The sequence below is a fragment of the Nomascus leucogenys genome, chromosome 15 (genome assembly GCF_006542625.1).
Source record: "Nomascus leucogenys isolate Asia chromosome 15, Asia_NLE_v1, whole genome shotgun sequence".
In the NCBI taxonomy this organism is placed as follows: domain Eukaryota; kingdom Metazoa; phylum Chordata; class Mammalia; order Primates; family Hylobatidae; genus Nomascus; species Nomascus leucogenys.
The window spans coordinates 58689692-58702053 of record NC_044395.1 but is presented as its reverse complement, the minus strand read 5'-3'; the positions used below and the strand labels follow the sequence as shown (position 1 = coordinate 58702053).

The 12362-nt window shown below is 48.4% G+C and overlaps 1 protein-coding gene across 1 annotated transcript; it reads right to left on the bottom strand.

The window, feature by feature from the left end:
• Nucleotides 1–748: 748 nt before the first annotated feature.
• KCTD14 (potassium channel tetramerization domain containing 14) lies at nt 749–8021 on the bottom strand. The gene is made up of 2 exons (XM_003254662.3): nt 7822–8021; nt 749–1927 (listed from the first exon to the last, which is right to left on the bottom strand). The coding sequence occupies exons 1-2, from the start codon at nt 7909–7911 to the stop codon at nt 1250–1252; spliced, it is 768 nt and encodes a 255-aa protein (XP_003254710.1). The 5' UTR covers nt 7912–8021; the 3' UTR covers nt 749–1249.
• Between the last annotated feature and the right edge of the window lie 4341 nt (nt 8022–12362).

The following is a 12362-nucleotide window of genomic DNA, read 5'->3' as shown; positions in this document are numbered from 1 at the left end:
AGCCAGGCGTGGTAGCGGGCACCTGTAGTCCCAGCTACTTGGAGAGGCTGAGGCAGGAGAATGGCGTGAACCCGGGAGGCGGAGCTTGCAGTGAGCCGAGATTGCGCCACTGCACTCCAGCCTGGGCGGCAGAGGGAGACTCCATCTCAAAAAAAAAAAAAAAAAAAAGGAGAAGGGGAGTGAGGGGAGCAGCGTAGGACAGAGGAAAAAAACTGAGTAAGAATGTGCTCTCAGAAGAAGACTGACTTCAGCTTGATTCCAAGAGGAGCTTTGGGAAAGGAAGTTCCTTGATGTAAGAGGTCAGTCTTTTGTACCTCCATGCAAGAGGTAGCAATTCTTTTCTAGAGATGGTCTCAAAATTAGAATACATCAAAATCACCTGGAGGGTTTGGTCAATCAGAAGGCTGTGCCAACCCCCAGAGATTCTGATTCGGTAGGTCTGAGGTGGGGCCTGAGGATTTGTATTTCCAGTAAGTTCACAGGTAATGCTGGATGGCTCACGCTGCCCACCTTTGGAGGAGGGGGGATCACAGTCAGATCGACCACGTAACCCTCTCTACAAAATACAAAAACTAGCCGGGCGTGGTGGCGGGCGCCTGTAGTCCAGCTACTCGGAGAGGCTGAGGCAGGAATGGCGTGAACCGGGAGGCGGAGCTTGCAGTGAGCCGAGATTGCGCCACTGCACTCTAGCCTGGCGAAAGAGCAAGACTCGTCTCAAAAAAAAAAAAAAAAAAAAAAAAAAAAAACCTCCACTCTAGAGAAGAGGACAGCTCTGAGGTTTTAGCACCCACAGCATCTCGCAAAGGGGATCAGGAAAGCACCCACTACATGAAGGCACATGCCAGAGATAGATGGATTGGACCCCAAGCTGGGGCTATGTAGACTACGTCTTTAGGTCAGAACATCTAGATTCACAGTATCTCGTATGTTCCTGTTGTCATCTCACATCTCTTGCCAACGCATTGTTGAAACATTCTTACTTGGCCTTGTTATTGGACTTCAAGAGAAGGGTCTGGGAGATATATGAGGCTTTGAAGAGGAAGTAGCTGCAAGTTGCTAGGCAAACATAGTGGCGTCAGTTGCAATGGAGTGGAAAGTCCTTAAATGAGAGATCAGTATTTAGTGGCAAGGCTCTAGACCAACCCTGGAAATTGCCTGATGTTTGTGAAATTAAAAGAAAATGGCTTTGATGGCAACTTTTAATTTCATAAGCCATGCCAGAATTCATAACAGTCTCTGCTCCTGAGGATCACCACCAGGTGAAGGTGAACGAATAAATGTTAAAATGGAATTCGTTTCTTTTGGTGGGGTACATCAGGTAGAACTCGGAGAATACCTTGTACCCCTGGGCCTTAATGTCCATCTCCAGGCAGTGCATGAGGTCGCTGCTGTCTAGGACCGCCTTCCAGGGCCCAAACTTGACAACGGACTTAAACATCTTCTTATCCTGCAGAAAACACAGGACCTCTGAATAATATGCATCCTGCTCCTCAGTTTCCACCAGGCACACAAGCACGCTGGACTTCCGTGCTGTTATGGCCTCTGCACGCGCCAGGCGCACCATGAGCTCCAGGTTCTCGCTGTAGCCCGGCACTTGCAGCAAAAACTGCTTCCGAGACACCTGCTCACCAAAGATCTGCGGCATGTCCTCCAGCAGCTTGACCAAAGGCTTGATTTCGTAGAACTGAGCCTCACGGTACACTTCAGGGATGTGCTGTGTGGGCACTTGCCCAGTGCGCAGGTAGTCCAGGATGGGTCTGAAATAGGTGCTGGGGCGGTCGATGAAGAAGCGGCCCTCCGAGTCTGTGGAGGCCTTGGCTAAGCTAGAGAACATCTCTGCCAGCTTTGAGCCCGGAAATTTCCTCAGGGTACCCAGGGTGGTGGTGTGGAACTCACCCCCCACATTCAGCTCCACAACAGTAGACATCTGGGGGCACAAGAGGCAGAGTAAACCAACACGCCATCTCCCCTGAGCTCATTACTTATTTTTATCCAAAGAATAACTGGATAAAAAACTTAGGGGAGCCATAATGATTGGCTTCGGCTAGTGAAAGGCCCATCTTACTAAAGTGGGTTATATTTATGCTGTGTTGCTCCAGGGGGTGGGCTTTGTTTTTTTTTTTTTTTTAGGCGGAGTCTCGCTCTGTCACCCAGGCTAGAGTGCAGTGGCGCAATCTCGGCTCACTGCAACTTCCACCTCGATTAAAGCAACTCTCCTGCCTCAGCCTCCCTAATAGCTGGGACTACAGGCGGCCGCCATCATGCCCAACTAATTTTTGTATTTTTAGTAAAGACGAGGTTTCGCCATGTTTGCTAGGCTGGTCTCAAACTCTTGACCTCACGTGATCCGCCTGCCTCAGCCTCCCACAGTGCCCGGCCGAGGGTGGGCATTTTAAAGAGGAAGAAAGGTTTCTGTTTGAAAAAAGAATACCCATTCAAGCATCTTAATTTTAGGTCATAGAATGTTATGGGAGGAGGCCAGGCACGGTGGCTCACGCCTGTAATCCCAGCACTTTGGGAGGATGAGGCAGGCAGATCACCTGAGGTCAGGAGTTCAAGACAAGCCTGGCCAACTTGGCAAAACCCTGTTTCTATTAAAAACACAAAAATTAGCCAGGTGTGGTGGCACGTGCCTGTAATCCCAGCTACTCAGGAGGCTGAGGCACGAGAATCACCTGAACCTGGGAGGTGGAGGCTGCAGTGAGCCAAGATCACCCCACTGCACTCCAGCCTGGGTGACAGAGTAAGACTCTGTCTCAAAAAACCAATAATAACAACAACAACAATAACAGAAGAATGTTATGGGAAGAGGCTGCCATGGAAGGAAGTCTCAGCAATGATACTTCCAAAGTCTGTGGCCTTTGGCAAGCCTTTTTCCCTCTTACGGCCTCAGTTTCCTCATCTATAAAATGGGGATATTGGCCAGGCATAGTGGCTCATGCCTGTAATCCTAACACTTTGGGAGGCCAAGGCAGGAGGATCACTTGTGGCCAAGAGTTGGAGACCAGCATAGGCAACATAGAGAGACCCCATCTCTGTTGTTTTTTAAATAGGTTTAAGGAAAAAAATTTTTTTTCAAAAGTAAAGGCCGGGTATGGTGCCTCATGCCTATAATCCCATCACTTTGGGAGACTGAGGTGAGTGGATCACTTGAGACCAGGAGTTCAAAACCAGCCTGGCCAACATGGTGAAACCCTATCTCTACTAAAAATACAGTAATTAGCCGGGGATGGTGGCGCATGCCTGTAGTCCCAGCTGCTTGGGAGGCTGAGGCAGGAGAATTGCCTGAACCCAGGAGGCAGAGGTTACAATGAGCTGAGATCATGCCACTGCACTCCAGCCTGGGCGACAGAATGAGAGTCCAACTCAAAAAATAAAAAATAATAAGAAAGTAAAATGGGGACATGGAGTTGTTATGAAGTCAAGAGTTTCCAAACTGGGATGCTCAGCTCTGATCTAAGATATAATAAAAGCCGGGGGTGAGGGAAGAGGGACAATTCCAGCATTTCAGAAAGACTAAAGAAACCATACATGTGTTCATTTGGGAAGAATTTCTTGGGTATTTACTATGTATCCACATCCTGTGCTGGGAGTTGAGGACAAACATTCTAATTTCATATAGATTAGAAGTTCTGGTTAACAGTTGACATGCCTTTGAATGATTTAAAAATGGAATTTTTTCTTTTCTTTTCTTTTCTTTTTTTTTTTTTTTTGAGACAGAGTCTTGCTCTGTTGCCCAGGCTAGAGTGCAGTGATGTGATCTTGGCTCACTACAACTTCAGCCTCCCAGGCTCAAGCAATTATCGTGCCTCAGCCTCCCAAGTACAGATGTGCACCACTATGCCTGGCTACTTTTTGTATTTTTAGTACAGAGTGGGTTTCACCATGTTGGCCAGGCTGGTCTCGAGCTCCTGACCTTAAGTGATCTGCCCACCTCAGCCTCCCAAATTGTTGGGATTACAGGCGTGAGCCATAGCCCCTGGCCAAAAAATTGAATTTTTTTTAAGAGATGCGGTCTTGCTCTGTTGTTGCCCAGACTGGGTGTGCAGTGGCATGATCATAACTCACTGCAGCCTTGAACGTGGGCTCAAGTCATCCTCCTGCCTCAGACTCCCAAGTAGATGGGACTACAGGACATTCAACACTGCATCTGGCTACTTAAAAAAAATTTTTTAGAGACGGGTCTTACTATGTTGCCCAGACTGGTCTTGAACTCCTGGCTTCAAGGCTTCCTCCTGCCTGAGCCTCCCAAGCAGGTGGGATTACAGGTGCAAGCCACCACGCCCAGCAAAAATGGAACTTGTTTGATGAATGTTTTTCAAAATATAGGCCCATGAGACTTAAATAGTAACAGGACTATTCTTCGTAATGAAAAGGCCGGTGACTCTACATATTGTGGGTGTAAAACTGCTTCACAAACTGTGAAGTGCAGTGCAAATGCAAGTTAAGTTTGGTTGTTCAGCAAAACTTTTAGAGGCCACCTCTCAGTGCCAGACCCTGGGCTGAGCACTAAGACTGGTTATTAAGTGATAATGTCAGAATTTGAACTCAGGTCCGCTTTATTCCAAGCTTGAGCTCTTAGTCATTACATAAATTACCTTCAGTCTTCCAGTACCTTCACTCTTCATTCCCTTAGTGACTCATTCATTCAACAAAATGTATGTTGGGCCTATTACATGCAAACCTTGTGCCAAACAGAAGAACAGGACACAGTCCCTGCTTTCAAGGAACTCACAGGAGAGAGAGGGAAATAGATGGCTTAAGCATGTAGGTGCTGAGAGGGAAGACTCAAAGGTAGGAGGGGTCAGGTCTTTTTGTGGATGTGGGTTGGAGGCTGTCAGAGAAGGTTTCCTAAGGGATGTGACGGCTGCTGCTGCGGAATAGATGCGTAGTGTTAGAGGGAAGATTTAACCACAAGAGTGGGGATGGGGATAGGGCTCAGGAATGTCCCTCAGTCTGATTTAGGTGTGTCCTCATTCTCAACTGGTCTGTGGGCTCTCCTTCTAAGATTAAAGTACTGGAGTTAAGAGAGCCAAAGGCAACTGAACTGCTGGAGAAATCTGATTGCCATGACAACGTCTCCTACCAGGACAGTTCTGCTGACTGGAAGGGAGAAGGCAGAGGAGAGGACGCATCTTGACAGCAGCCAAACAACAGAGCTGAGAAAAATAAGCCCAGAACCTCTGACTCTTTCTCCCATAAACCTCAAGGCCCCTTGGCAGGGCTGTTTGGTTACCCCTGAAGTCACCTCTGTAAAGCACGCAGTTAAATGCAAAGCTGCAGACTTTAACCCTTGAATGGACCAATATGTTCTCATTACTCCTACACCACCGAAAGCTCCCAGGTCCTCCTAATGTCCCCATATTACAGGCAAGGAAAGCTCAGAGAGAAGTCACACAGCTAGGATGTGTTGAAGTTGGAGCTGAGATGATACCTGTATTAGCATGACTCCAACACAGTATGGGTGCCTCACCCCCATCCTTCCCAACATCCTGCCCCCCTACTGCCAATACTTAGATATGTGCCCAGGGCCCTTTGCTTTCCTTCTCTGGAACTAAGCTTAGTCATCTGTGAAACAGGGAGGCAAAATGGACCAAAAGAACTCTAAGCTTCCCCAGCTCTGAAAGTCTAACAGATCCAATCACATCAAACATCCTTTCTGAAGCTAATTTCCAGATGCTGCAAAAAAATAGGCTGGGTGCAGTGGCTTACGCCTATAATCCCAGCACTTTGGGAGGCCAAGGTGGGAGGATCACTTGAGGCCAGGAGTTCAAGACTAGCCTGGGCAACATGGCAAAACCCCATCTCTACTAAAAATACAAAAAATTAGCTGGGCCTTGGTGGCGCATGCCTGTAATCCCAGCTACTTGGGAGGCTGAGGCAGGAGAATTGCTCGAACCCAGAAGGCAGAGGTTGCAGTGAGCCAAGATTGCACCACTGCACTCCAGCCTAGGTGACAGAGGGAGACCCTGTCTCAAAAAAAAAAAAAAAAAAGTTTCCTGCACTGACATCTTCAGCTCCATTTCTTTATCAAACAAGACCTCAGCCCTGTTCCTAAGCTTCTTTTTGTTTTTTGTTTTTGTTTGTTTGTTTTTTGTTTTGAGACAAGGTCTCACTCTGTTGCCCAGGCTGGAGTGCAGTGGTACAGTCTCTGCTCACTGCAACCTCCACCTCCTAGGCTCAAGCGATTCTCCTGCCTCAACCTCCAGAGTGGCTGGGACTACAGGCATGTGCCACCATGTCCAGCTAATTTCTGTATTTTTTATAGAGACAGGGTTTCGCCATGTTGGCCAGGCTGGTCTCGAACTCCTGAGCTAGGTGGTCCACCCACCTCTGCCTCCCAAAGTGCTGGAACTACAGGCATGAGCTACCATGCCTGGCTTAGAGTACGTTTTCTGAAGTACAAATCTGATCCTGTGACTCCCTGCATTAAACACTTGAGTAACTTTTCATTCCCTTCCAGATAAACTCCAGACTCCATAACAAGGTTTACAGGCCCTTTGCAACTAGGCTGCTACTTCACCCCTCACAATCAACTACCAGAACTGCCTGCTGCTCCCCACCCCTCCAATCCAGAGCTGGCCAGGCCCCCTCACCTCCAGAAGCTCACTCACTTGCCATCCACACTCTTTTCTCTGACCCCACTCATCCTTCAGATGAATTCCTCTGGGAGTCCTTCAGGGTGGGTTGTCTCATTGTGATCCCAGAAAGTCCTACACTACTATACTTCCACTGGCCTGGCAGTTCTTCCCTTGCAATTCCCTGTTTCTTCATTGACTGTGAGGTTCCTGGCCAAGTGCTGTTTCACGCCTGTAATCCCAGCACTTTGGGAGGCTGAGGCAGGAGGATTGCCTGAGCCTAAGAGTTTCAGACCAGCCTGGAGTCTCAACCAGGAGTTCGAGACCAGCCCGGGTCTCACCAACATGGCGAGACCCCATCTCTATTTTGACAAACAAACAAAAACTCTGTGAGGCTCCTAAGGGAGGGGAATATCCTCTGATTTACAGGAGCATCTAGTATTCTGTTCAAGGCCAATCTTGCCCTACCTGGCATCATGCACAGTGCGTTACACTTCCCCAGTAATTCATTCAGGCATTTATCGAGCACCTAGGGTGGTCCTGGCACTAGGCATGTGGCTTTGTCAATAGCCAACAACAATGACGTGATCATGGCCCTATTAGAGAGAGCCACGCTGCCCTGCTGCTGGATCTGCTTTCCCTTCCTCCAGGTCTTTAGGATGACTCTCAGTGCAGGAGAGAACCCGAATGTTCTGCTCCCAGAGTGCACGCAGCCTTTTCCCCATCCTCTTCCCCAACTCCCCTCACCCAAGCCGGGGACCAGGCAGGCAAGCAGAGGGATTCGGGACCCAGCCAGAGGGCAGGGGCAGGCTGAAGACCCAGCCAGGGGGCAGCGGCAGGCTGGAGAGGGCTGCAGGTGAGGGAAAGATCCTCTGGCCGAGCTGGTTGGATGGGCTTCTCCCACCGGGAGCAGGGGAGGAGGTGGGGCAGAGGAGGAGCCGTGGGCTAGGACAAGCCGGGAGGAAGAGAGAAGGGAGAGGAACTAAAGACCCAATGTAGAGGGAGGAAGCAAAAGGGCAAAGAGGAGAGGCTGGACAGAGCCAAACCAGAAAGGGACACCGAGGCGCGAAAGGAGAGTGATCCCAGCAGGAGGGACAGCAAATAGAGAAGAGAGCGACCAGCCCGAGGTGAAGGGGGACAGCGCGCCAGAAGCAGGGGGCTCGGGCGTCTGGGAGGGAGGGGCAGGAGAAACTGGAAGAGGCGGAGGGCAGAGGCGCAGGGACGCAGCTAGCCTCGCACTTACCGTCGGCCGCCTGGGCCGGGGGGACTGGGGCAGAGGGGTCTGGCTCGTCATCCTGCCTGCTGGCCGCTCCACTGCGCAGCCCTGCCACATGCAGATCACTTGGGCCAGCGGAAGTGCCCCTGGCTGCCCGCCCCTAGGTGGGGACACCAAGGCTCAAGGCGGGACGGGGCTGGGCCAGGCGTGGCTTGCAGTGAGACCGGGCCAAGTGTAGAAAGAAATGGACAGTGTGTCCATTTGGGGCTTCTAAAAGTTGTTAGGCCCTGAGGAGGGCTGACTTTGGAGACCGAGAAATGGAGCAGACCCCTTAAGGACTGACCTTTTGATATAGATTAATTTCCTTCCTTTTCTTTCTTTCTTTTTTTTTTTTTTTTTTCAGAGACAAGGTCTCACTCTGTCGCCCAGGCTGAAGTGCAGTGGCAGATCAGGCTCACTGCAACCTCAACCTCCTGGGCTCAAGTGATCCTCCCACCTCAGCCTCCCAAAGTGGTGGGATTACAGGCCTGAGCCACGGCACCTTGCCTCTTCCTATATTTTCTTTTTCAGCTCAGATCAGATGGCACCTGAGATAGAAGACCCCATGACAGAGATAAAAGAGCCTTTGAATATTACATCTTAATGTAGAATGTTAAATGTACCTTTCTCAAACAGAAACACTGCCTATGACCAATCAAATTGCTGTAACTATACACTTAACTAATATGGAAAGTGTTGAAATTCTGTTAAGCTTCCCCAGACCTTGCTTATTATTATTATTGCTTATTATTCCCCAGACCTTGCTTATATAAATGAATGACCCTCAAACCACTCTACTCAAGAGCACTGAACCCAGCTCATTGGAGCCTGTGTCCCCGCCATTGGCCATTCTCAAACTTTACACTTAAATAAATTATTTAAACATATTGCTTGAATCCCGTTATTAAAGTTGACAATAGTTAATACCCCTCTCTGGGCCTTGGAGTTCCCAGTAGTGAAATGGGGGAGGCAGAAGGAATTGACATTGACTGACATTGACAACCAGAGACTTTCTATTCCCTACAGTCCTAGGGAATGAAAGATCCACAACACTCATTTTACAGATCAGAAAACTGGCGCTCTAGGAGGTAGGGTGGTGTTAAAATGTAAAATCTGAGGATCAACAAAACTTTTTTAAGAGTGCACTTGAGTAACAGGCAATTCTTGAATTGGGGAACACCAGATGGAAAGACGTTGAATGTTCCCATGACAATGCATCAGAGGCAAATATTTATGGGGAGAATGTGAAAGCAAGATATTTTATTGGGGACAGGCACGGTGGCTCATGCCTGTAATCCTAGCACTTTGGGAGGACAAAGCGGACAGACCTTTTGAGGTCAGAAGTTCGAGACCAGCCTGACCAAAATGGTGAAACCCCGTCTCTACTGAAAATACAAAAATTAGCTGGGTATGATGGCATGTGCCTGTAATCCCAGATACTCTGGATGCTGAGGCAGGAGAATCGCTGGAACCCGGGAGGCAGAGATTGCAGTAAGCCAAGATTGCACCACTGAACTCCAGCCTGGGCAACAAAGATTCCCTCTCAAAAAAAAAAAAAAATAATTTTTTATATATATATAATTGGTTACAGTTATGAAATCTCCTTTTTTGGTTTCCTTTGTTGAAAAGTCCACAGTTACTTAATTATATGTTAGTTGGCTGCTTGTGGTTGGCTGATGTTAAGTTTCGTTTCTGTCTAACATTAGCATTTACCAGAAATGACTCTACTAGTCAGGGTTCTACAGAGGGACAGAAATAACGGAATAGGGTCAGGCACGGTTGCTCATATCTGTAATCTCAGCACTTTGGGAGGCCATGGCAGGTAGATCACCTGAGGTTAGGAGTTCAAGACTAGCCTGACTAACATGGTGAAACCCCATCTCTACAAAATACAAAAAATTAGCTGGGCATGGTGGTGGGCATCTGTAATCCCAGCTACTTGGGAGGCTGAGGCAGAAGAATCACTTGAACCTAGGAGGCGGAGGTTGCAGTGAGCCGAGATCAAGCCATTGCACTCCAGCCTGGGCAACAAGAGTGTAATCCCATCTCAAAAAATAATAATAATAATAAAATAAAACTAATGGTATATATACATACACATATATGTGTATGTATATATTCCATTACTTTTTTAACTCCCCTTTATATATACATATGTGTGTATATATATACACACACACATATATATATACGTGTGTGTGTATATTTATAGGGGAGTTTATTAAGTATTAACTCACACAATCACAAGGTCCCACAACAGGCCACTGGCAGGCTGAGAAGCAAGGAGAGCCACTGCGAGTTCCAAAAGTGAAGAACTTGGAGTCTGATGTTCGAGGGCAGGAAGCATCCAGCATGGGAAAAAGATGTAGGCTGGGGCCGGGCGCGGTGGCTCACGCCTGTAATCCCAGCACTTTGGGAGGCCGAGGCGGGCGGATCACGAGGTCAGGAGATCGAGACCATCCTGGCTAACACGGTGAAACCCCGTCGCTACTAAAAATACAAAAAAAATTAGCCGGGCGAGGTGGCGGGCGCCTGTAGTCCCAGCTACTCCGGAGGCTGAGGCAGGAGAATGGCGTGAACCCCGGGGGGCGGAGCCTGCAGTGAGCCGAGATCATGCCACTGCACTCCAGCCTGGGCGACAGCGAGACTCCGTCTCAAAAATCAAAAAAACAAACAAACAAACAAACAAACAAAAAAGATGTAGGCTGGGAGGCTAGGCCAGTCTCTCTTTTCACATTTTTCTGCCTGCTTTATATTCTAGCCATGCTGGCAGCTGATTAGATTGTGCCCACCCAGATTAAGGGTGGGCTGGCCTTTCCCAGACCACTGACTCAAATGTTCATCTCCTTTGGGAACACCCTTACAGGCACACCCAGGATCAATACTTTGTGTCCTTCAATCCAATCCAAGTTGACAGTATTAACCATCACAATGACCGAAGTTTTTTTTTTTTGAGACAGAATCTCACTCTGTCGCCCAGGCTGGAGTGCAGTGGCTCAATCTCGGCTCACTGCAAGCTCCGCCTCCCGGGTTCACGCCATTCTCCTGCCTCAGCCTCTCCGAGTAGCTGGGACTACAGGCGCCCGCCACCACACCCGGCTAATTTTTTGTATTTTTAGTAGAGACGGGGTTTCACCGTGGTCTCGATCTCCTGACCTCGTGATCCGCCCGCCTTGGCCTCCCAAAGTGCTGGGATTACAAGCGTGAGCCACCTCGCCCGGCCGACCCAAGTTTTGCTTATGTTTGCAAATCAAGCAAGACTGAGTTCCCTTATGAGGCCTAACTAGCATTGTCTGGCCAGGGATTCTTCAGGCCTGATCTCCATTTTAATTTACTATAACAGTGGCCAGTATAGACTATTTAGCCAGCCCAGGGCAGCTGCTTGGAGTGCAAAGCATGCCCATTGGTGAAAAGAGTTAGGTATCTGTTTTGTGGGGTTGTTTTCCTAGAGTTAAAATATAACTCTAGGGAGAGGGAGCATAATTTCCCACTCCTTAAGTGTGGGTTATGCACGGTGACTTCTTCCAACGAGTACAATATGGGAAGGAGGAAAAAGAGAAGAAACTTTACATTAGGGAAACTGATCAATACTACTCCAGCCAGGTGACCAGAGTCAGTTGCCAACAGTTATCGATCATGATGACAGTATGTGCTTGCTGTAAACCAAAAAGTATCTGAGACAAGTCTCAACCAATTTAGAAGTCTATTTTGCCAAGGTTAAGAACATGCCCACAATACAACCTCAGGATGTCCTCAGGTCATGTGCCCAAGCTGGTCAGGCTACAACTTGGTTTTATATATTCAAGGAGACATAAGACATTAGGGCCACGCATGGTGGCTCACGCCTGTAATCTCAGCACTTTGGGAGGCCAAGGCAGGTGGATCATTTGAAGTCAGGAATTTGAAACCAGCCTGGCCAACATGGTGAAACCCCATCTCTACTAAAAATGTAAAAATTAGCCGGGCATGGTGGTGCGTGCCTGTAACCCCGGCTACGGCTACTCAGGAGGCTGAGGCAGGAAAATTACTTGAACCCGGGAGGCAGAGGTTGCAGTGAGCTGAGATCACACCATTGCACTCCAGCCTGGGAGACAGAGTGAGAATCCATCTCAAAAAAAAAAAGAAAAGACATCAATTGGCTAGGCATCAGTCTATAATCCCAAGGGAGTGGATCTGGGAGGCCAAGATGGGAGGATCACTTGACCCCAGGAGTTCAAGTCCAGCCTAGGCAATATGGTGAGACCCTATGTCTACAAAAAATACAAAACTTAGTCAGGCATGGTGGCACGTGCCTGTAGTCTCAGCTACTTGGGAGGCTGAGGCAAGAGGATCTCTTGACCTAGGAGGTCAGGGCTGTAGTCACCTATGATCACGCCACTGCACCCCAGCTTGGGCAGCAGAATGAGATCCTGTCTCAAAAAATATATATCTCTGTTGGACTAGAGATTGTAAATAAATATATAAGGCCAGGTGTAGTGGTTCACGCCTGTAATCCCAGCACTTTGAGAGGCCAAGGTAAGCAGATCATT

Excerpts from the sequence above, each read along its gene's own strand:
- KCTD14 (XM_003254662.3), bottom strand. The coding sequence starts at position 7,911 with ATGTGGCAGGGCTGCGCAGTGGAGCGGCCAGCAGGCAGGATGACGAGC. Across the intron at positions 1,928-7,821 it reads CCCGGCCCAGGCGGCCGACG|ATGTCTACTGTTGTGGAGCT; the intron begins GTAAGTGCGAGG and ends TTGTGCCCCCAG.